Source organism: Rhinoraja longicauda, chromosome 11, assembly GCF_053455715.1.
Source record: "Rhinoraja longicauda isolate Sanriku21f chromosome 11, sRhiLon1.1, whole genome shotgun sequence".
In the NCBI taxonomy this organism is placed as follows: Eukaryota; Metazoa; Chordata; class Chondrichthyes; order Rajiformes; family Arhynchobatidae; genus Rhinoraja; species Rhinoraja longicauda.
In genome coordinates, this window is record NC_135963.1 from 2069229 (window position 1) to 2094821 (window position 25593).

The 25593-nt window shown below is 50.9% G+C and overlaps 1 protein-coding gene across 3 annotated transcripts in view; it reads right to left on the minus strand.

Annotated features, from left to right (window-relative positions):
• The window catches only part of LOC144598009 (di-N-acetylchitobiase-like), a 153297-nt gene that overhangs the window by 51732 nt on the left and 75972 nt on the right, over positions 1-25593 (minus strand). For 2 of the 3 annotated variants that reach the window (XM_078407877.1, XM_078407876.1), the window contains exon 2: positions 11024-11196. The exons of the other annotated variant lie outside the window; for it this stretch is intronic. In XM_078407877.1, the coding sequence (XP_078264003.1) occupies positions 11024-11170 (147 nt within the window). In that variant the 5' untranslated portion in view covers positions 11171-11196. The remainder of the gene's footprint in view (positions 1-11023; positions 11197-25593) is intronic. 3 annotated transcript variants of the gene reach the window in all.

Consider the following 25593-nt stretch of genomic DNA (forward strand, 5'->3'; position numbering starts at 1 on the left):
TGGTGTTGTGGGGAGGGGTGGGGGGAGTAGGGCTGGAGGGGGGAGTGGGGGTGGGGGTTGGGGGAGGGGCGGGAGTGAGGGTGTTACGGGAGGGGTGGGGTGGTAGGGGACGTGAGCGGGAGGGGAGAGGTGGGGGGGGGGTGTTGGAGTGGGGGGAAAGGGGGCGGGAGGGGGAGTGGAGGGTGCTACGCCAATGCGGGAGAGCTTTGGGCCCAACGGATGACTGTCGCATCCGCGTGTGCGCGGTTAGGGGAGGGCTGCCATTTTGTGTTCAGCTCTGGAACGTGCACAGTTTGGGGAGGGTTGCTATTTTGTGTTCAGCTCCGACCTCACGCTCTTTGCCCGATTGGCCCGGGTCCCACGTGGGGGCAGCGTCGGCGCTCCCTACTTTGATTGGTCGCCGGTGTGTCCTTATTTGCTCCTGCTTCTCACTCCCATGTGGAGTCCATTGATTGGGTACAACCTCCCGCTCGACGCCCGATTGGCCCAGGTCCCAATGTTAGGTCGAAAGATTGGTTCCGACCTCCCGCTCGACGCCCGATTAGTCTGGGTCCCACATGGGGGGGAGCGGTTTCTTCTCGCTCAAAACAACTGCCGTCGCAGTCGAGCTGACACTGCTGCTGAATAAGGGCACAGTCTTGTGGATCTCCAAGAGAGGGTTTTAATCATAAAAAGCAACATCATTCCAGATAAGATTTATTTCATTTTTAAGAAAAAAATGCCATATATTTTAAAGACCAAACGTGATTTTCCCATGTCATGATGGGAACTCAACGAGGAATGGGCCCAACGGGTCCACTTGGTTTAGGATTACTTAAAATTGGAGAATTCAATATTCATTGCAAGTCCACCAATTCAATGTTTGTGCTGGGGTAAAGAACTTGGACCCACAAACAAGCCTTTGGTCATGGAACTCTGGTAAATGGAACTCACAAACACACTGCCTCATATATAACAAGGAGAAAGAATGAACTGCAGAGTTTGCTATTGCGTTAAAGGACACAAAATGCTGGAGTAACTCAATGGTCAGGCAGCATATCTAGTGAATATGGATAGATGATGTTTCGGGTCAGGACTGATTCAGACATATACAGTGCATTCAGAAATATTCAGACCTCTTCACTTTTTCCACATTTTGCTGCTTTACAGCCTTATTTTAAAATTGATTAAATTCTTTTTTTTTATCATCAATACATCACAATACCCCATAATAAATAAGCGAAAACAGGTGTTTAGAAATTTCTGCAAAGTAATTAAAAAGAAATAACTGAAATATCATATTTACATAAGTGTTCAGACCCTTTGCTGTGACGCTCAAAATTGAGCTTATGTTCATCTTGTTTCCATTGATTATCCTTGAGATGTTTCTACAACTTGATTGGAGTCCACCAGTGATAAATTAAATTGATTGGACATGAATGGAAGAACTTTGGATTACCAGGTCTCTTCATAGAGTTGGCCGCCCGGCCAAACTGAGCAATCGGGGGAAGAGGGCCTTGGTCAGGGACGTAACCAAGAACCCGATGGTCACTCTGACAGATCTCCAGAGTTCCTCGGTGAAGATGGGAGAACCTTCCAGAAGGACAACTATACCCGCAGCACTCCACCAATCAAGCCTTTATGGTAGAGTGGCCAGATGGAAGCCACTCCTCTGTAAAAGGCAGATGACAGCCCGCTTGACGTTTGCCAAAATGGCACCTAAAGGACTCTCAGACCATGAGAAACAAGATTCTCGTCTGATGAAACCTAGATTGAATTCTTTGGGCTGAATGCTAAGCGTCACCACTCATCACCTGGCCAATACCATACCTATGGTGAAGCTTGGTGGTGGCAGCATCATGCTGTGGGGATGTTTATCACCGGCAGGAACTGGGAGACTAGGCAGGACCGAGGGAAAGATGAAACGAGCAAAGTACAGAGAGAGTCTGAGTCTGAGTCAAAGTACAGAGTCTGAGTCTGAAGAAGGGTCTCGACCCGAAACGTCACCCATTCCTTCTCTCTCGAGATGCTGCCTGACCTGCTGAGTTACTCCAGCATTTTGTGAATAAATCGATTTGTACCAGCATCTGCAGTTATTTTCTTAAAGTACAGAGAGATCCTTGATGAAAACCTGCTCCAGAGCGTTCTGGAACTCAGACTGGGGCGGAGGTTCACCTTCCAACAGGACAATGGCCCTAAGCACACAGCCAAGACACGCATGAGTGGCTTTGTAACAAGTCTGTGAATGTCCTTGAGTGGCCCAGCCAGAGCCCGGACTTGAACCCGATCGAACATCTCTGGAGGGACCTGAAAATAGCTGTGCATCGACGTTCCCCAACCTGACAGAGCTTGAGAGGATCTGCAGAGAAGTATGTGAGAAATTACCCAAATACAGGTGTGCCAAGCTGCAGTGTCATACCCAAGAAAAATTGAGGCTGTAATCACTGCCAAAGGTGCCTCAACAAAGGACTGAGTAAAGGATCTGAATACTGATGTAAATGTGATATTTCTTTTTAATTACTTTGCAAAAATTTCAAAACACCTGTTTTCACTTTTTTATTATGGGGTATTGTGTGTAGATTGATGATTTAAAAAAATCCATTTTAAAATAAGGCTGTAACGTAGCAAAAAGTGAAAGGGTCTGAATACTTTCTGAATGCACTGTATAATAACCTTAAACGAGTGAAATTGCGACCAAGTGAATAATGCGAGGAAATTGACAGGAATGTATTAACTTATGAGAGATATGGATAGGGTAGTCAGTCAGATCCACTTTCGCAGGGTGGAAATATCAAATTCACGGGAGGTGAAAGAGGGGTAAAGTTTAAAGTAGATGTGCAGGGCTGATTCTTTTCCACACAAAGAGGTGGGTGCCTGGAACGTGCTACCTGTGGCGGTGGTTGAAACAGATACAATAGTGGCATTTAAGAGGATTATAAAGAGACGCATGGATATGCAAGGAATGGAGGCATATGGATCACGTGCAGGCAGAGATTAGTTTCACATCTCATTATGTTTGCACAGACATTGTGGGCCAAAGGGCCTGTTCCGCGCAGTACTGTTCTGTTCTATCACAGCATCACAGTGGCATATGTGGTAGAGTCTCTGTCTCATAGCGCCAGAGATCCGCGTTCAATCTTCACCTCGGGCACTGTCTGTGGGGAGTTTCCAAGTTCTCCCACCTGAGTTTCCTCTTTTAATTTTTTTTTAAATTTCGCGACCTCAAATATGCTCCTCAGGACCTCCTAAGCTACAGTTCCCTCAGTGCTTCCTTCTTCTCCTGGTACTCACCCCATTCACACGAATCACAACCAGTCCGACCTAGGCAAGACTTTTTCTCTCAAGCCGTCTGATCTCGGAGTCCCACCCCTTGGTCGACCCTCTCCCATATTCCAGGCAAAACAGACGGATGTAGGCCTTTCCCACATCCCACCACTGCCTTAGGGAACAGAAGCGCCTCTGTCTCTCTTCACTTCACCCAAAAATGCCTGCATGAATCCGAGAATTGGCGATCCTCCAGCAGCCGGTTATTAAAATGCTAGTATGTGGACTCTGCCCGTGCGCGTGCTGGGATATAAATCTATTCGCACTAGGCAGTGGTCGGAGCACGGCTGCATGGAGGCCGCCGAGACACAGGAGACATCGGCTTTGGAACTGGCGGTGATAATTGTATGTTAGACCCGCCTCCTTCCCCCTCTAATGAAGGATAGCATAAATGGACTGCATGGGTCCCGTCAGGTCCGACCAGCGGTCGGCAGCCAACCCGGCCTTATTCCTACTTATTCCTTATTCCTGGAGTTCTTTTAAGAACTCCTGGATTTCTGAGACTTCAACAAGTCAGGACACGGGGCTCCGGGTAAGGTGGGGTCATCAACATACTGTCGACAGACTCCGTGTCTTCCCACTCATCGCACTCAATGTCATCATCCGAGTCCAGAAAGTTACTACTCGCAGCTGCCTTGCTCACCCCTCCCTGTGACGTGGGCGTGATGGTCACATCATATGGTTCCACCTCCGTCACCATCCCACCCCCAGGATCAGTGATGGGGGCAAGTCGTCCCTCTAACTGCGACAAGCTGCCTGGTAAATGGCCAGTCTCCCGCACACTCCCACCATCCTATATAACTGGATTTGGTTGTGGGGAGTCTGGGGTCAGTGCGTCCATCTGGGTCGGTACACACGCCCCTGGGGACTCCAGGGTCTGTACGTCAACCCACTCCAGCACCCGGGTATCCACAACCCTTCGGGAACACACTCTAAATGAGTTGTCCGCCATGAGTAACCGTTTCTGGCCAAGGACCTGGGGAAACCCTAGGACAGTGGTTGCTCCGGGTATGGAATAGGGGAGCCAAGGGAATATTTACCAACAACGAAATACGGGGCCTCGGTGACCTGTCCCTTAACAGTGGGATTAACTATGAAATGCAGCTAGGATGGGATCATAGGGATCCAATCACCCTATGGGATCAGTTAGCGGCTGCTGTTACTGTAAAAAAAACCTCACTGATAGATTGGGACCTCTGCTCGCAGTCAGAATGGTCCCGAGCCGAGGAGGGGGAAATGGCACTGAGACAATGGGCCCTGATTATGTCCTTGTATGACGATGACTGGAATTATGAGAGTCCTGAGGACTGACTTTACTGCCTCCCTCCTTTTGTATTTGGTTAAGACTGCGACGCCTGGCATCAGGGGGGTGGTACTCCCTCTCCTGGGATCAGTGGTTAAAGGATCTATAGGGACCGCCCTCACTGCACGAGAAGGGTTGGACTATTTGACTGGCCACACCTCCCCATGGTGACAAGTGAGGCAAGTTAATGCATCTAATCCCATACCAGGTGGTGGTGCTTAGTGGCGTCTGTCCAGAAAGGAACTGTTTCCGGCCCTCCTCCGAGCAGGAGTGGGTATGGAACAGATAAACGTCATTCCCACTAACACCCTCTATGTCCTTTGGAAAATACATTGTGAGAAAACAGGGAATCATGTGCAGAATGAAGAAAACCCGGCCTGAGATGAGAGCCCCCGGGGCTGGACCGTGCCGGTTCCCCATGACTAGGGGTTTGGCCAGAGTTCCCCGGCGGGTTTTCTCAACAGCCCTCGCTCAACCGGGTAACCCCAGGCCTTATGCCCCTGTTACCCTCCCGGAAGGGGTGACTGTTTCCCACTACATGGCTGAGAGGATGGTGGAACAAGCGCTCCCCGCTTGCTTTACAGTGGGAGGATGTCTCTTTTGAATTGCAGGTGTCGGCTACTGCTCGAGAGGAGGAGTGGAGTCTGTGGCAACAGCACGACGGACGGCCAGCGCATCTCGGCTTCTGGACAAAGATATTGCCTGATCCCGCCGCGCGATATTTGCCCTTTGAGCGACAGCTGTTTGCATGTTAATTGGCACACGTAGCTACCGAGCACCTCACGGCCAGTGGGATAGTGGATATGTGCCCTCACGTACGTATTTTGACCTGGGTTACCTCCGCCAACATCTCCCATAAGGAGGAACATGCACACCGCTCCTCTGTTGTAAAATGGAAATGGTACATCTCTGATAGGGCTGAGAGAGGCCCCAACGGTGTTAGCCGTCTGGATGAGGAGGTCATGGCCCTCACATTGTCTGATGACAATACTCCAGTTCGACTGTACAATGACTCCTGGGCAGTTGCCAACGGTATGGCTGTATGGATGATATTCCCAGGGGTGGGACATACATGGTCTGCACCAGCTAATGGCCGTGTATTGTCCCCCATGGGAGATTCAGTCTGACAATGGGTCTTACTTTACCGGTAACAAAGTACAACAGTGGGCAGCTGATGATGGGATGCAGTGGACACTTCACATCCCGCATTATCTGCAAGCAGCAGTGCTGGTGGTCCGTATGATTGGTCCACTAAACGAGCAGAAACATACACTAACTTCCTCCCACACGCTCAAGGGGTGGTCCTTGTGTTACAGCAAGCGGAAGTGGTGGCGCTGCGCAAGCAGCTGCGGCTCACCTGCAGTCCGTTTGTCTTTTGTGTGTTTTGTTATTTTTTTGTCTTCATTGTAGTGTATAGATGTGATGGTTTTTTTTGTGGTTGTGTACTATGTGTGGGGGAGGGGGGGACTGTAAAATTGTCTCTTCCGAACGGAGACCCGACCTTTTTTTCTGGGTCGTGTCTCCGTTCCCGCTGCGGCCTACCATTGGCCTAACGCCTGGAGCTGTCTGCCTCCTGCTGGGACCACCTGGGGCTCTAGTTCGCCGGACTTACCATCTGCGGAGCTGGCTGCTTGCGGATGCTGTGGTGGCGCTGCGAGTGCGGCTGCGACTCGCCTTCGAAGGCTTCGGCGCGGGATGCGTGGATATCGGAAGCTCAGAGGCTCCTGGGTGGGGGCCAACATGGGGAGCTCCGGCAGTGTCAGCATCTCCGCCTGCCCCGAATCACGGGGCTTGGGTCGGCCCACTGCGAACCTTTATCCGCCCGGCGGGGGCCTCAATGTAGGGAGTCCAGACCGCCGCGACGTGGCAACTTCAACAGCCTGACCGCGGGAGAAGACGGCAGGGGAAGAGAAAAGACATTCTGGCCTTCCATCACAGTAAGGAGGTGACTGGAGGAGACTCACTGTGATGGATGTTTCTTTTTTTTGTTTTGTGTTGGTTTGTGATTGTGTGTGTTATTGCTTATTTTTATTGCTCTTATTGTTGGACTGTGGGTTTGGAATTTCATCCAAATGACTTGTTTTTTTGGATGACAATAAAGGCTATTCTGATTCTGATTCTGATTCGAAACAACTTGAACTAACGACCAGTGGCAGGGGGGACACCCATGAGTCGACATCTGGCTGTTGCAGTCGAGCCAGATGACGCCGCACCAACGAAAGAACATCAGGAAGATGCCCAGAAGGTGTGGGTTTCGGTCCCCGGTGGGGGACCCCCTTGTAAGGGTGAAGTTATTGCTGCAGCGCAGGGCTATACGCAGTGGCTTATATGGATAAACCTATATGTCTACCTTTACAGCACTTAACCAGGCGAGAGCGAGCCTGCTCTGCCCTCTGTCTACAGAAAAACAGCGAGGCACATCATGTATAGCGGACAATGGCATGGGCTGATGCTTCTGACAGTGTTGGCTGCTGCACCGCCTGTCTGCACGGAATCAAACACAGATCTCTCGCTCCTGCAGGCCTACCTACATAAACTGAGTGCGAACACTTCATGCTGGGTTTGTGCACATGTCCCACATCACAGACAATAGGACCACTCTGGGGCTAGGGCAGGTATCCAAGGCCTGAGTGCACAATACAAACTGTCGCCTTGCAGAATTGCACGGCCCTGGACTTCCTACTAGCCAATAAAGGGGGGAAGTGCCATCATGGGGAGAGAATGCTGCACTGACATTTCGAACCTGGTGGCCCACATACGACAACAGGTTGAGGCCTTGAATAAAGTTGGTAAACAGTTGCATGAGGAGGCCACAGGGAGCGCCTGGTGGAATTGGTGTTTTGGGGCATATTATTATGCAATGGCTGGTGACTGGGCTTGTTTTGGTGGTGGTTGGCATAATATTCTGCAATTGTGTGCTTCCCTACTGCCGTGTGAGGAGTGCCAAGAGGATGGAGGGGTGGTATTGAGTCTGTGGGCTGATTGTAATGCAATTTAGTGTGTATGAGGTTAATGTGATGTGAAATTATGTTCAAAACACCACTTTGCATGCTTGGACTGATTAAATGGGGCCAGTAAATCATGGGGATGCTTGCAAGGCATTACGCCATTGAGTGCAGGCCGACCATGGATGAGTTAGATGGAGAGCCAACGGTAGAAGAGCTCAGCAAGGCCATTGAGAGCCTGGCCTCAGGCAAGGCCCCAGGCAGCGACGGGATTCCCCCTGATCTGATCAAGCACTGCAAGACTACCTTATTGCTTCCTTTGCATGAAGTCCTCTGCCAGTGGTGGCAAGAAGGAGCTGTACCGCAGGACATGAGGGATGCCACAATCATTACAAAAACAAGGGCAAGAGAAGCGACTGCAACAACTATAGAGGCATCTCCCTCCTCAACATCGTCGGCAAGGTCTTTGCTTGGGTCATCTTGATCCGCATGCAGAAGCTGGCAGAACATGTCTACCCAGAGTCACAGTGTGGTTTCCGAGCTGGAAGGTCAACAGTAGACACGGTCTTCTCCCTTCGCCAGCTCCAGGAGAAGTGCAGAGAACAGCGGATGCCCCTGTATATTGCTTTCATTGACCACACAAGGCGTTCGACTTCGTCAGCAGAGATGGCCTATTCAAGGCTCTCCCAAAGATTGGCTGCCCACCAAAACTGCAGGGCATGACAGAATCCTTCCACATCAACACAAAGGGGACAGTGCAGTTCAATAGCAGTTTCTCGGTGCCCTTCGACACCCGCAGTGGCATCAAACAAGGCTGCGTCCTCGCACCCACACTCTTTGGGATTTTCTTTGCTCTGCTCCAGAAACACGCCTTCGGCACCGCAACAGAGGGGATCTACCTGCATACTAGATCAGATGGCAGGCTCTTCAACGTCACCCGCCTCAGAGCCAAGACAAAAGTACGTGAAGCCCTCATAAGAGACATGTTGTTTGCCGATGATGCAGCAGTTGTGTCCCACACCCAGCAGGAACTACTGTCACTGAAGGACCGCTTCTATCGGGCTTGCAAGGACTTCAGACTGACCATCAGCCTGAAGAAAACGAACGTCCTATGGCAGGATACAGAGGCACCACCTGTCATCACCATCGATGACTGCGAACTCGATGCCGTCCATTAGTTCACGTACCTCGGCTCCACCATCAACGACAATCTCTCCTTGGACACAAAGATTGACAAGAGGAACGGGACGGCAGCTACAACTCTCGCTCGCCTCACAACTCGAGTGTGGACCAACCCAAAGCTGACAGTGAAGACAAAGATAGCAGTCAACAGTGCCTGTGTCAACAGCACGCTGCTGTACAGCAGTTAGACATGGACTACATATGCCAGATTGAAGAGAAGACTCAACACCTTCCACCTTAGAAGCATCCGCCGTATTCTGGGTATATCCTGGCAAGACAGAGTGTCCCACGCCAAGATTCTGTCTCGCGCTGGCCTTCCGAGTATGTCCACTCTACTCAGGCAGCGCAGACTGTCGTGGCTGGGTCATGTCCACCGTATGGAGGATGGCCGTATTCCAAAAGACATCCTCTATGGAGAGCTGACATCTGGGAGGAGAACCATCGGCCGCCCCCAGCTACATTACAAGGATGCTTTAGTGCCCATCCAACTACATGTTACTGAGTATACAAACAATAATAAAGGTACAATATAATAATTCTATCTCTATAAATGTGAGGTGATTATGAGGAATTTGAAGGCGCTCTACATCGATGTGGAGTCCTGGGAGAGCCTTGCAGCTGACCATACGTGGTGGAGAGCTACCCTGAACCAACATCTCAAAACGGGGGAAGAGAAACTGATGAACGCAGCGGCAGACAAGTAGGCACGCAGAAAGGAGCACAGCAACTTCAGGCCAGAGACCGCACACAAATGTGACCCTTGTGACAGAGACTGTCACTCCCGCATTGGTCTCTTCAGCCACAAGCGACGTTGCTCCAGCCGAAGTGTGGAGCAAGCAGCCAACTAGGATGCATCACCCATGGTCAGCTATGACTGAGGGGGGCCTAAAGAATGGCATGAATAGTTAGTTTGACACATAATAACCTCACATTTATAGAGATAGAATTATTATATTGTATCTTTATTATTGTTTGTATACTCAGTAACATGTAGTTGGATGGGCACTAAAGCAGACTGATGACTCCAAGGGGTGGAGTGCAGTGTAAAGATTAAACTGACAATTTCAGCTAAAATGTGAAATGGAGTTATCAGCCGTTAGCAGCCCCTACATTCTATAGCCTCTCGAAAACAAGTTTATCTCCTTGCACCTGTGATCATTGCCTGGGAACGCAGTCTTTCCCATGCCACTCTATGGGAAACACATCACAATCGCAATAGTTGGGTAGACCACCCGCGCCCCCTGCCACAAGTAGCGCAGAAACATTGCAGACAATGGGGGCTAGTGATTGACTCAGGGAGGGGGCAGTGGCACAGTCTGCTCTGATATGAAATGCTATAAAGGATGGTGTTTGGCGCCTTTCAATAGACAATAGACAAAAGACAATAGGTGCAGGAGTAGGCCATTCGGCCCTTTGAGCCAGCACCACCATTAAATGTGATCGTGGCTGATCATTCTCAATCAGTACCCCGTTCCTGTCTTCTCCCCATACCCCCTGACTCCGCTATCCTTAAGAGCTCTATCCAGCTCTCGCTTGAAAGCATTCAGAGAATTGGCCTCCACTGCCTTCTGAGGCAGAGAATTCTACAGATTTACAACTCTCTGACTGAAAAACAAAAATTCATCATCTCCGTTCTAAATGGCCTACCCCTTATTCTTAAACTGTGGCCCCTGGTTTTGGACTCCCCCAACATTGGGAACATCTTTCCTGCCTCTTACGTGTCCAACCCCTTAATAATCTTATATGTTTCAATAAGATCCCCTCTGATCCTTCTAAATTCCAGTGTATACAAGCATAGTTGCTCCAGTCATTCAACATCCGACAGTCCCACCATTCCGGGAATTAACCTAGTAAACCTACGCTGCACGCCCTCAGTAGCAAGAATATCCTTGCTCAAATTTGGAGACCAAAACTGCACACAGTACTCCAGGTGCGGTCTCACTAGGGCCCTGTACAACTGCAGAAGCACCTCTTTGCTCCTATACTCAAGTCCTCTTGTTATGAAGGCCAACATTCCATTGGCTTTCTTCACTGCCTTTCGGTGAGAGAACCTCAGCCTTGGACCGTGTCGTGAACGGTGCCATGTGTTCTTCAACATAACATCCTGTGGCGTGCTCTGCTGTGTACTCGGGGTTTGCGAGTGCATCCGGGAATATTCGAGGATACGTGAGTACATGTGCCATCTTCAGTCGTGTAATAAATTACTGAGTGAATCGAAACTGTTATCTGAATCCAGTGATTTATCGAACACAACATTCCACAAGAGAACTCCGTAACTGATGAAACTCACCTCGACTTGGTGTTTGATGTCCGGTCCCACGGTTCGACACATAATTGACTTCTTACAAATACACACAGGTTGTTGCTGCCCCAAGCCACAGCCCATCCACAGTGTGATCACGGTCAGGGCCAGTATCAGGGACAATCTCCAGCACATTCTCTCAGCTTCAGCTCAGTCAGAGTCTGAAATCCAACAAATAGCGACCTTGTTCATTTATAGTTGGTCCCGTGTAACTGACAATGACGACCTCTATCTCTCTGTGTAAGTGGGAACAATGAATGATTGACGCACTCTTTGTGCTGCCAGTTGTAACTTTGTAAGGAATGTTCACCTCCCTCTCTCAGCCTTGAGTAACATTGACCCCTCACCCACTGTCCTCACTCCCTCCACATTTTAGCCAACATTCGTCCATTGAAAGAAGACATAAAGTGCTAGAGGGTCAGGAGTACCTTTGGAGAACATGGACAGGTGACAGTTCGGGTCGTGATTTTTCTTCAGACTGATTGTAGTAGTTAGAGAAAGCTGGAAGAGAGGTGGGGTGAGACTGGCAAATGATAATTGGTGGCAGATTAGGGGGGTTTGACGGGCAGATAGAAGGAGATGAAAAACAAAAAATATGACGGTAGGATATAAGAGATGCAAATTGTGAAGCCAGAGGAAGGAATATAAGTAGAGGGGGATCCCAAAACTTTGTTTCACTTTTATCCCCATTCACCATGACCTTCAATATTGGCATTGGCTTTCTATTGTTATGTGTACCAAAATATAGTGAGATAATTTATTTTGCATGCAGGCAGATCCTAGCATACCCGAGTACAATTAAACCATACACAAAGGCAACAGAGGAAGAAACAGAGTGCAGAATATAGTGTGTAGGAACTGCTTATGCTGGTTTATACTGAAGATAGACACAAAATGCTGGAGTAACTTAGCAGGTCCGACCCAAAATATCACGTATTCTTTTTCTCTAGAGAGATGCTGTCTGACCTGCCAGTTACTCCAACATTTTGTGGATATTGGCAGAATGTAGTGTGACTGCTAGACAGGAAGTGCAGATAATTAAAAGTTCCACGTCTGCTAGAGATAGCTTGGAAAATCAGAAATACTTCTAGATAGACATCAAACGCTGGAGTAACTCAGCAGGACAAGCAGCATTTCTGGAGAAAAGGAATGGGTGATGTTTCGGGTTGAGACCCTTCTTCAGAACCGAAACTTCGCCCATTCCTTCTCTCCAGAGATGCTGCCTGTCCTGCTGAGTAACTCTAGCATTTTGTGTCTATCTTCGGTGTAAACCAACACCTGTAGTTCCTTCCTACATATTCATTAAGCCATTCGGCCGGTGGAGCAACTGAAGCGCATTGAACCGAAGGTGTGCAATCACACACCACCAGATTCGGTGACAGTTTCTTCCCAGCTGCTATCAGGCAACTGAATCATCCTTTCACAACCCGAGAGCCGTGCTGAACTACTATCTACCTCTGATGATCCTCGGACTATCCTTGATCAGTCTTAATGGCTTTACCTTGCACTAAACGTAGTGGTGTATGTAGGGTATGGCAGGTATGGCACGTGCCCTGGACCCTACTTGAAGGGGGGTGCCACAGAGCAGTTTCCAGAAACCTCTTTTAAAGGACTTTCTATGTGTGATGGCTGCCACACAAATGTGTTATTGCTGCCGGCCTCTGGTAAACAATTGAAGCTGCTGGGTGCAGGGATCGAGTTTCTTGCAGTGACCCACAATCTCCCTTGTGAATTATTGAAGACAATTTGATCCTGTTCCCTTCCTGCATCTCAGGGCACAGCCACCCCAAGCTGCAGCAGCTGTGGCTCAGGGCTCAATACAGCGAGGCCGAGAAGCTGCAGGGCCGACCCCTGTGCGCAGTGGGAAGTACAGGGTTCGCAGGAAGTCCCCCCTGCCCCGCACCATCTGGGATGCAGAGGAAACCAGCTACTGCTTCATGGTGAGAGCCGGACCTCCATCTGACCCTGGAGTGGCGTCTGCTCCGATGTAGAAACAAGGAACTGTAGATGCTGATTTATCAAGGAAAGACACAGAGTGCTGGAGTAATGCGATTCAGGCAGCATCCCCGGAGAATGGATAGAAGAAGGATTCTGAGCTGAAACGTCACCTACCCATGTTCTCCACAGATGCTGCCTGACCCGCTGAGTTACTCCAGCACTCTGTGATGGGTGTCAGATGTTTGGACGGGGGTGCTTTTTCAGTGCTTGCCATTGGTGCTATTTTCCATAGATATGCCCCTGACTAAACGCTATTCCCTTATCATGTATCAGTACACTGCAAAGGGCTCAATTGTAATCATGTATTGTCTTCCTGCTGACTGGTTCGCACACAACAAAAAGCTTTTCACCTCGCCACACATGACAATAAACTAAACTAAACTGAGGAAAGTTTAGGCCTTGGGTGGGGGCCAAAGATACTGGAGTACCAAGATAGACCACTCGTCTCTGAAAACCATAGTAGGGCATGGGTAAATTTCAGCGCCATTTTAGTATCAGATTCTGTGTGCTAGACTGGGCAGTGTTCATAACTCTGCGATTTCTTTGTATATAAAATGTTTTGAAACAATTATTTTTGTTCAACTTCTTGGATAAGTTAACATTTATAACTATTTCTTGAAGAGTTGCTGCTTCGTGATCTTTAAACTTTGGATGTTACTGATTGAATATTTGCACTAGAGATCCACTCTGTCTGTATCTGGCCAATTGATCATATTTAATGAACTGTTCTTCTTTGCTTTCTCTGTTAATGTTAATTTCACCTCCACGAGCTGTATTTTTATTTTATTTATTTTAACAAGTCATGGAAGCAGAGATTAGGCATTTGCAAACAATAGAACTCTACTGTATCCATAATATAATTGAGATAACATTTAACTTAATACTTAAGAGCGAAGAAAATTTCAATTGGTGAATTGATTAGTTAAAAACCCTTGACAGCCACTAAAATGACCAATGCTGCCTGACGTGGTACAGAAGCATGAATCCGATTCAAATAGATACAGTGTTGGGAGTAAATCACCAGGTCAGGCAGCATCTCTGGAGAAAAAGGATGGGTGATGTTTCAGGTTGGGACCCTTCTTCAGACAAGAGGGGGAAGGTGAAGAGCTGGTATAAATCAGGACCTGATCTTTTCATTGGTTAGCTGATATGTGAAACAGTGCAACCCTGTATATCCCGCACACAAAATGATGTAAATCTTACCATTAATTGACAGAACTAAAAAGTGTTATCTGTGTTTATGAAGTGCATTTTTGAATAGAGTCATAGAGAGTCCTACAGCACAGAAAGAGGCCCTTCGGCCCATCGCGTTCGTGCCGCCTGTTACCAAACGTCACCCATTCCTTCTCTCTGAGATGCTGCCTGACCTGCTGAGTTACTCCAGCATTTTGTGAATAAATATGGAAGCAATGTACATTATTCATGTCTAAAGCTAGCACAACTGTGTAGGTATGTATGCATTACATTTTATTACACTAATATAGAATGAAAAAACATCTTGACATGTGTTCAGTTATTTTATTCACAATATTAGAATTTCTGGAAATAAGTTTGATGTCACTGATTGCGAATGTGTATGGGTAGGCTCTAATGAAATGTATGTGAGAGAACAGTGATCATAATAGGGAGAACTATGTGTTGAGAAGTGTATGTATGACTGATTATATAAACAAAGCACAAAAAGTAAGGAAATTTGTGTTTGATAGATTATTTCTTTGTTGTAACAATGCTTCTTGGCAATAGACAATAGACAATAGACAATAGACAATAGGTGCAGGAGTAGGCCATTCAGCCCTTCGAGCCAGCACCGCCATTCAATGCGATCATGGCTGATCACTCTCAATCAGTACCCCATTCCTGCCTTCTCCCCATACCCCCTCACTCCGCTATCCTTAAGAGCTCTATCCAGCTCTCTCTTGAAAGCATCCAACAAACTGGCCTCCACTGCCTTCTGAGGCAGAGAATTCCACACCTTCACCACTCTCTGACTGAAAAAGTTCTTCATCATCTCCGTTCTAAATGGCCTACCCCTTATTCTTAAACTGTGGCCCCTTGTTCTGGACTCCCCCAAAATAGGGAACATGTTTCCTGCCTCTAATGTGTCCAATCCCCTAATTATCTTATACGTTTCAATAAGATCCCCCTCATCCTTCTAAATTCCAGTGTATACAAGCCTAATTGCTCCAGCCTTTCAACATACGACAGTCCCGCCATTCCGGGAATCAACCTAGTGAACCTACGCTGCACGCCCTCAATAGCAAGAATATCCTTCCTCAACTTTGGAGACCAAAACTGCACACAGTACTCCAGGTGCGGTCTCACCAGGGCCCGGTACAACTGTAGAAGGACCTCTTTGCTCCTATACTCAACTCCTCTTGTTACGAAGGCCAACATTCCATTGGCTTTCTTCACTGCCTGCTGTACCTGCATGCTTCCTTTCAGTGACTGATGCAGTAGGACACCCAGATCTCGTTGAACATCCCCTCTTCCTAACTTGACACCATTCAGATAATAATCTGCCTTTCTATTCTTACTTCCAAAGTGAATAACCTCACACTTATCTACATTAAACTGCATCTGCCATGTATCCGCCCACTCACACAACCTGTCCAAGTCACCCTGCAGCCTTATTGCATCTTCCTCACAATTCACACTACCCCCCAGCTTAGTATCATCTGCAAATTTGCTAATGGTACTTTTAATCCCTTCATCTAAGTCATTAATGTATATCGTAAATAGCTGGGGTCCCAGCACCGAACCTTGCAGTACCCCACTGGTCACTGCCTGCCATTCCGAAAGGGACCCATTTATCCCCACTCTTTGCTTTCTGTCTGTCAACCAATTTTCTATCCATGTCAGTACCCTACCCCCAATACCATGTGCTCTAATTTTGCCCACTAATCTCCTATGTGGGACCTTGTCGAAGGCTTTCTGAAAGTCGAGGTACACCACATCCACTGACTCTCCCGTCAATTTTCCTAGTTACATCCTCAAAAAATTCCAGTAGATTTGTCAAGCATGATTTCCCCTTCGTAAATCCATGCTGACTCGGAATGATCCTGTTACTGCTATCCAAATGCTCAGCAATTTCGTCTTTTATAATTGACTCCAACATCTTCCCCACCACTGATGTCAGACTAACTGGTCTATAATTACCCGTTTTCTCTCTCCCTCCTTTCTTAAAAAGTGGGATAACATTTGCTATCCTCCAATCCACAGGAACTGATCCTGAATCTATAGAACATTGAAAAATGATCTCCAATGCTTCCACTATTTCTAGAGCCACCTCCTTAAGTACCCTGGGATGCAGATCATCAGGCCCTGGGGATTTATCAGCCTTCAGTCCCATCAGTCTACCCAAAGCCATTTCCTGCCTAATGTGGATTTCCTTCAGTTCCTCCATCACCCTAGGTTCTCTGGCCCCTAGAACATTTGGGAGATTGTGTGTATCCTCCTCTATCCGTTGGAAAGCCTGTTTATTTCCCTTTTAAATGGTGCCACATTTGTAAGGAACATGCATTTGTGGGATGAGCAGCAGAGCTGAGTATATGGGTCGCGCCCATGAAGAATTTGCCAAATGTTCTCTGCCAATGCCAAACAGCTTATTCTGCTGTTGCTATTGACTCTTGTTTTTGAGCTTCTGGTACCCCCAGGTGCTGACAATCAGGTGCCTGATTGGCACCTGATTGGCAGCATCTGTGAGCATGGGCCCTGCTACAGTGGTCAGTAGGTGTCTGCTCCAAGAATCGGCATGCCACGTTTGACTGATCTGGATAGGGCCCGTGCGATAGGGCAACTTCAAGCTGGTGTTCCGCAAAACCAAGTTGCGGCATTATTTGGAATGAGCCCTAGTACCATCTCCAAATTGAAGGCCAAGTTCCATATAACGGGGGATGTCAGAGACAGGCCATGAAGTGGGCATCCCAAGAAGACGACACCCGAAGAAGACCGTTTCCTCACCCTGTCAGCACTTAGGAATCGTAGGCTGTCTTCTACAGATTTGCAATCAAGGTTTGCAGGACGATATGGCCGACGGCTCTCTGCCCAGACAATTCGGAACAGACTGCACGCAGCCAATCTCCGGTCTCATAGGGCTGCCAGGAGGCCTGCCATGACTGCCCTTCACCTTCAGGCCCGTTTGCGCTGGTGTCGGCAACACGTGCATTGGAACCTGAACATGTGGAGGAACGTTATGTTCAGCGATGAGTCCAGATTCTTCCTATGGCAGTTGGATCATAGGGTCAAAGTGTGGAGAAGACGCGGAGAACGCTATGCTGATTGCTGCACCGATAGAGTAACATCTGTTGGTGGAGGCAGTGTGATGGTGTGGGGCGGCATCTCCCTCACTGGAAAAACGAGGCTTGTCATCATTGGAGGCAATCTCAATGCAGAGAGATATCGAGATGAGATTCTGCAACCAGTGGCAATCCCATATCTCCACAGTCTGGGACCGAACTCTATCCTCCAAGATTACAATGCTCGCCCCCACAGAGCAGGGTTTCTCAGAGACTACCTCCAGAATTTGGGAGTGGAGAGGATGGAATGGCCTGCCAGCAGTCCTGACCTTAACCCCATTGAACACTTGTGGGATCAGCTTGGGCGTGCTGTTCGTGCCAGAGTGACCAACACAAACACATTGGCTGACTTGCGACAAATGCTGGTTGAAGAATGGGATGCCATCCCACAACAGTGTGTGACCAGGCTGGTGACCAGCATGAGGAGGACGTGCCAGGCTATTGTGGCTGTGTATGGTTCTTCCACACGCTACTGAGGCTCCTGTTTATTAAATGAATAAATTGTTAAATTGCCAATATGTCTTGTTTCTTCAGACTTCAATCATCCAATCCACCAAACAACACCAAACAAGTGTTAATGGCAGAATAAGCTGTTTGGCATTGGCAGAGAAGATTTGGCAGATTTTTCATGGGCGCAACCCACATACTCAGCTCTGCTGCTCATCCCACAAATGCATGTTCCTTACAAATGTGGCACCATTTAAAAGGGAAATAAACAGGCTTTCCAACGGTATAAGATTTATTGCCAAGAAGCATTGTTACAACAAAGAAATAATCTACCAAACAGAAATGTCCTTACTTTTTGTGCTATGTTTATATACTAGATCAAGTGGGACCCGTTGGGCCCAACCCTCTCCTGCATTGATGCAGCACCCTCTCCTCCTCCCCTCCCCTGCTCCCCCTTCCCCTCTCCCACCCATTCCACCCCCTCAACCCCCTTTAACCTCCCTCCCTCCCTCCCCCTCCCTTCCTAGGAGCTAGATTTAAACTTTAAAATGTGAATAACTTAAAAAATATAACACTGATTTCAATTAAACTTCTTCCATAAGCACCGAAGGGACGACGATGAGTAAGGTGGGCCTAAAATTGTTGCGCTATCGTGTATCGTTTTGGCTGTAGTTCAGGAACAAACAAACAAACAAATGAGAGTTTTAATATATAGATATAGAGAGATTGAAAGAAAAAGGTTGCTAAACAAATAACTAGAGGAAGTCACATGAAACTATACAATACAATACAATACAATACAATATATCTTTATTGTCATTGTACCCAGGGGTACAACGAGATTGGGAATGCGCCTCCCATATATATATATATATATATATATACTAGCACAAGTGTGCCCGTTGGGCACGTCCTCGTAGGGTTTCCATTGTAACCGGGAGGGGAGTGGGGGGGAGGGAAGGGGGAGGGTGGGGGGGAGTGAAGGGGGAGGGAGGGAGGAGGGGAGGGGGAGGGAGGGGGAGGGGTGGAAGGGGGGGAGGGGAAGGGGGAAAGGGGGGAGGGGGGAGGGAGAGGGGAGGGAGGGGGTAGGGGGGAGGGGGAGGGAGGGGGAGGGAGGGGGGAGGGGAGGGGAGGGGGGAGGGAGAGGGGAGGGAGGGGGGTAGGGGGGAGGGGGGAGGGAGAGGGGAGGGAGGGGGGTAGGGGGGAGGGGGGGGAGGGAGGGGGGAGGGGAGGGGGGAAGGGGGGACGGAGGGGGACCTCCCCTTTTCCCAGTACCCCTCTTTCCCCGTTGGGCCCGTCCCCGTAGGGTTTCCATTGTAACCGGAAGGGGGGGAGGGAGGGTGGAAGGAGGGGGAAAGGGATGGAAGGGTGGAAGGAGGGGGGGAGGGATGGAGGGAAGGAGGGAGGGGGGGAGTTAGGGGGGGAGTTAGGGGGGGAGGATGAGGGAGGTGGGGAGGGAGTTGGGGAGGTGGGGGGAGGGAGTGGGGACGGAGGTGGGAAGGAGTTGGGAGGAAGGGGTTGAGGGGGGAAGGGGGACCTCCCCTTTTCCCAGTACCCCTCTTTCCCCCACCACCAAGCCCCCTCCGCCACGACCCCTGTTGTCCCCCTCCCTAGTCCCCATTTCTTTTCGCAACAATGTAGCACCCATCCCACACAAGCATTGTGACGTCACAAGCTGAAGACTTTGAAAAAAAAGGTTAAAAAAATATATGTAAATTTGTAATGAGTAGACACCCAATAGCAGCTGCTTGTCCATTGTGACGGCACACGTTGAAGACTAAATCCGCACCGCAGCGCCCCCTATAGAAACTTCAATAAGGGGGGAGGCAGCGCTTTAAAACCTCTGTAACTTAAAAAATATGCGACCGAATTAAATACAAATATCATTTTCCAGCAGCTGTCAGCGTGGTGATTAAGGCGGAGGGAAGGGGGAGGGAGGGAGGAGGGGAGTGGGAGGGAGGGGGGAGGGGAGGGGGGAAGGGTGGGAGGGGGGAGGAAGAGGGGAGGGAGGGAGGGGAGGGGGTAGGGGAGGGGAGGGGGAGGGAAGGGGGAGGGAGGGGGATGGGAGGGGGAAGGGGGGAGGGTGGGGGATCTCCCCTTTTCCCAGTACCCCGAGGGGTGAGGGAGGTGGGGAGGGATGGGGAGGGAGTTGGGGAGGAGGTGGGGAGGGAGTGGGGATGGAGGTGGGAAGGAGTGGGGAGGAAGGGGTTGAGGGGGGAAGGGGGACCTCCCCTTTCTTTTTTCGAAACACTTGCCCCGGTGGCCCAGGAGCATAGGGGCCCCATGCTGATCTGTGTATGTTAAGTGACTTGCAATAAAAAACAAGACTTTAAAAAACAATCAGCTGCTTTTCGCAACAATGTCGCACCCATCTCACACAAGCATTGTGACGTCACAAGCTGAAGACCTTGAAAAAAAAGGTTAAAAATAAAAAGATGTAAATTTGTAAAGAGTAGACACCCAATAGCAGCTGCTTGTCCATTGTGACATCACAAGCTGAATACTGCGGGGGGGGGGGGAAGGGGGGTCAGCTCGAGCTCATCTCACAGGGAAAAGGGGAGGGAGGGGGAGGGGGGAGGGGAGGGGGGAGGGAGGGGGAGGGGAGGGAGGGGAGGGGGGAGGGAGGGGGACCTCCCCTTTTCCCAGTACCCCTCTTTCCCCGTTGGCCCGTACTCGTAGGGTTTCCATTGTAACCGGGAGGAGGGGAGGGAGGGAAGGGGGAGGGAGGGAGGAGGGAGGTGTGGAGGGAGGAGGGGAGGGGGAGGGAGGGGGGAGGGGGGAAGGGGGAGGGAGAGGGGTAGATGGGGAGGGGAGGGAGGGGTGGAGGGGAGGGAGGGAGGGGAGGGAGGGAGGGGGATCTCCCCTTTTCCCAGTACCCCTCTTTCCCCGTTGGGCCCGTCCTCGTAGGGTTTCCATTGTAACCGGGAGGGGAGGGAGGGAAGGGGGAGGGAGGGAGGGAAGAGGGAGGTGTGGAGGGAAGAGGGGAGGGGGAGGGAGGAGAGGGGGGTGGAGGGGGGAAGGGGGGAGGGGGGAGGGAGAGTACTCCCTAGCGTTTGAGGCTCATTGAGGAGGTACAGTGAACTGTTAGCGTGCCACTGTATGTTTCATTTTTTTCCTTAGTACCTAATCAGATGTACAGCACTTTGGTCAACGTGGGTTGTTTTTAAATATGCTATACAAATAAAATTGACTTGACTTGACTTGACCAAGTGCTTCTCACGGCGATCTGTATTCGCAACAATGTATCACCCATCTCACAGGGGCATTGTGACATCATAAGCTGAAGACCTTCAATAAATCCGCACCACAGCGCCTGTATTCGCAACAATGTATCCCCCATCTCACAGGGGCATTGTGACATCATAATCTGAAGACCTTCAATAAATCCGCACCACAGCGCCCCCTATAATTTAGGGGGGGGGGGGAGCGCTTTAAAACCTCTGTAACTTAAAAAACATGCGACCGAATTAAATAAAAAACAATTTTGCAGCAGATAACCGCGTGGTGATTAAGGCGGAGCAAAAATCGTGGCGCTACGGTTCACCGTTTTGACGAAATCAGAGAAACCGCTGTTACGCGCATATATATATATATATAACACAAGATCTGAGTTTTAGTAGTATACTAGCACAAGTGTGCCCGTTGGGCCCGTCCTCGTAGGGTTTCCATTGTAACTGGGAGGGGAGTGGGGGGGAGGGAAGGGGGAGGGAGGGAGGAGGGGAGGGGGAGGAAGGGGGGAGGGGGGAAGGGGGGGAGGGAGGGGGGTAGGGGGAGGGAGGGGGGGTGGGGGAGGGAGGGGGAGAGAGGGAGGGGGGAGGGGGGAGGGGAGGGGAGGGGGGAGGGAGAGGGGAGGGAGGTGGGGAGGGAGAGGGGAGGGGGGAGGGAGGGGGACCTCCCCTTTTCCCAGTACCCCTCTTTCCCCATTGGGCCCGTCCTCGTAGGGTTTCCATTGTAACCGGGAGGAGGGGAGGGAGGGAAGGGGGAGGGAGGAGGGAGGTGTGGAGGGAGGAGGGGAGGGGGAGGGAGGGGGAGGGGAGGGGGAAGGGGGGAGGGGGAGGGAGAGGGGTAGGGGGGAGAGGGAGGTGGGAGGGGAGGGGGGAAGGGGGAGGGAGGGGGACCTTCCCTTTTCCCAGTACCCCTCTTTCCCCGTTGGGCCCGTCCTCATAGGGTTTCCATTGTAACCGGGAGGGGAGGGAGGGAAGGGGGAGGGAGGGAGGGAGGAGGGAGGTGTGGAGGGAGGTGTGGAGGGAGGAGGGGAGGGGGAGGGAGGGGAGGGGGGTGGAGGGGGGAAGGGGGGGAGGTGGGAGGGAGAGGGGAGGGAGGTGGGTAGGGGGGGAGGGGGAGGGAGGGGAAACGGGGAGGGAGGGGGACCTCCCCTTTTCCCAGTACCCCTCTTTCCCCGTTGGGCCCGTCCCCGTAGGATTTCCATTGTAACCGGGAGAGGGGAGGGAGGGTGGAAGGAGGGGGGAGGGGAGAGGGATGGAAGGGTGGAGGGAGGGGGGAGGGATTGGGGGAGGGAGGGATGGAGGGAAGGAGGGAGGGGGGGAGTTAGGGGGGGAGGGGTGAGGGAGTTGGGGAGGGAGGGGGGAGGGAGTTGGGGAGGGAGGGGGAGGAGGGGGGAGGGAGTGGGGATGGAGGTGGGAAGGAGGGGGGATGAAGGGGTTGAGGGGGGAAGGGGGACCTCCCCTTTTCCCAGTACCCCTCTTTCCCCCACCACCAAGCCCCCTCCGCAACGACCCCTGTTGTCCCCCTCCCCAGTCCCCCTTCGTGGATGGGGGACCGAGCTCAGGGGTTACCGAGCTTTTGCGGTTGCAGCTCCTAGACTGTGGAACAGCATCCCTCTCCCCATCAGAACTGCCCCCTCCATCCACTCCTTTAAGTCCAGGCTCAAAACCTATTTCTACTCCCTAGCGTTTGAGGCTCATTGAGGAGGTACTGTGAACTGTTTGCGTGCCACTGTATATTTCATTTTTTTCCTTAGTACCTAATCAGATGTACAGCACTTTGGTCAACGTGGGTTGTTTTTAAATATGCTATACAAATAAAATTGACTTGAATTGACTTCACCAAGTGCTTCTCACGGCGATCTGTATTGGCAACAATGTATCACCCATCTCACAGGGGCATTGTGACATCATAAGCTGAAGACCTTCAATAAATCCGCACCACAGCGCCTGTATTCGCAACAATGTATCCCCCATCTCACAGGGGCATTGTGACATCATAATCTGAAGACCTTCAATAAATCCGCACCACAGCGCCCCCTATAATTTAGGGGGGGGGGAGCGCTTTAAAACCTCTGTAACTTAAAAAACATGCGACCGAATTAAATAAAAAACAATTTTGCAGCAGATAACCGCGTGGTGATTAAGGCGGTGCAAAAATCGTGGCGCTACGGCTCACCGTTTTGACGAAATCAGAGAAACCGCTGTTACGCGCATATATATATATATATAACACAAGATCTGAGTTTTAGTAGTATACTAGAACAAGTGTGCCCGTTCAAAGCGGGCCCGTTGGGCCCGTCCCCACACCCCCCATTCTCTCCTCCCCCAGCCCCACTCTTACTCTCCAAGTGTGCCCGTTGGGCCCGTCCTCCTGATCTGTGTATGTCAAGTGACCACTATAACCTTCTTTTTTTTTTTTTTCCTAATGAGATGTGCAGCACTTTGGTCAACATGGGTTGTTTTTAAATGTGCTATACAAATATAATTGACTTGACTTGACTTGACTTGACTTGCAATAACAAAACAATCAGTGCTTTTCTGGAAACTTTTCGAAACAAATGTAGCCGTCACAAGCCACAAGCTGAAAACTAAATCTGCACCGCAGCGCCCCCCTGAAAAAGGGGGGGGGCAGCGCTTTAAAACCTCTGTAACTTAAAAAACACGCGACCAAATTAAATGAAAATATCACGGCCGAGCGAGCGCGAGATTGGCGATTGAGGCGGTGCGAAAACCGTCGTGCTACGGTCCGCCGTTTTGCTGCAATCGCTGTTACGTATAAATATACGATATATTCAGGTCAAACCCAAAAAATATATATATATATATTCACAAGATCTGAGTTTTAGTATTATACTAGACAAAGTGGGCCCGTTGGGCCCATTCCCCACACCCCCATTCTCTCGTCCCCCATCCCCACTCTTACTCTCCCCACACTCTCCCCTTTGGCCCGTCCTCTTAGGGTTTCCATTGTATCCGGGAGGGGGTGAGGGAGTGAAGGGGGGAGGGAGGGAGAGGGAGGTTTGGGGGAGGGAGGTGTGGAGTGATCGAGGGGGAGGGAGTGGTGGAGGGAGGGATGTGTTGAGGATGGAGGGTGGAGGGAGGGGGGGAGGGTGATGAGAGATGGGGTGGTATTTGTGGAGGGAGGGAGGGGGGGGAGAGAGGGGGGAGGGAGGGAAGGGGGAGAGGGGAGGGATATGGACCTCCCCTTTTCCCAGTTCCCCTCTTTCCCCCACCACCAATTCCCCTCCGCACTACCCCTGTTGTCCCATTCCCCATTCTCAGCCCCCCCCCCCCCATTTTCTCTCCCCCAGACACACTCTTAGCATCAGTTAAAGGCCCGGGGGGGGGGGGTGCGGGTGATCGGATCAGTGAAAAGTCCGGTGGGGGGGGGCTTCGGGAGATCGCATCATTCAAAGGCCCGGGGGGGGGGGGATAGCGGGGAGATGTTCTCCCGGGTGTGGGAGAGAGGAGAGAAGCAAGGGGAGAGAGGAGAGGTGAGCCGGTGATCGCGGGCTGGCGCCGCTAACGGCGTCCATTGTTTTGGTGCGAGTGAGGAGATGCCGCGCATGCGTGCTGAGTACAGAGTGAGGAGATTCCGCGCATGCGTACTGAGCACTGCCGCACCGCAGCGCCCCCCTTCTGTCAAAACTTCGATAAATGAGGGGGGGGCAGCACTTTTAAACCTCTGTAACTTAAAAAATATGCGTCCGAATTAAATAAAAATATCATTTTCCAGCAGCGAACCGCATGCTGATTAAGGCGGTACAAAAATCGTGGCGCTACGGTTCACCGTTTTGCCGGAATTGCCGTATTCAGCCGACATCAGTGGAATATATATATATACATACAAGATCTGAGTTTTAATAGTATACTAGCACAAGTGTGCACCGTTGGGCCCGTCCTCGTAGGGTTTCCATTGTAACCGGGAGGGGAGTGGGGGGGAGGGAAGGGGGAGGGGGGGAGGGGGGAAGGGGGGAGGGAGAGGGGAGGGAGGGGTGGGGGGGAGGGGGAGGGAGGGGGAGGGGAGGGGGGAGGGAGAGGGGAGGGAGGGGGTGGGGGGAGGGGGGAGGGAGGGGGAGGGGGACCTCCCCTTTTCCCAGTACCCCTCTTTCCCCGTTGGGCCCGTCCTCGTAGGGTTTCATTGTAACCGGGAGGAGGGGAGGGAAGAATGGGGGAGGGAGGGTGGAGGGAGGAGGGGAGGGGGAGGGAGGGGAGGGGAGTGGGGAAGGGGGGAGGGGGAGGGAGAGGGGAGGGAGGGGGGTAGGGGGGAGGGAAGGGGACCTCCCCTTTTCCCAGTACCCCTCTTTCCCCGTTGGGCCCATCCTCGTAGGGTTTCCATTGTAACCGGGAGGAGGGGAGGGAGGGAAGGGGGAGGGAGGGAGGAGGGAGGTGTGGAGGGAGGAGGGGAGGGGGAGGGAGGGGAGGGGGGAAGGGAGGGGGAAGGGGGGGAGGGGGAGGGAGGGGGGGAGGGGGAGGGAGGGGGAGGGAGGGGGGAGGGGGGAGGGAGGGGAGGGGGGAAGTGGGGAGGGAGGGGGACCTCCCCTTTTCCCAGTACACCTCTTTCCCCGTTGGACCCATCCTCGTAGGTTTT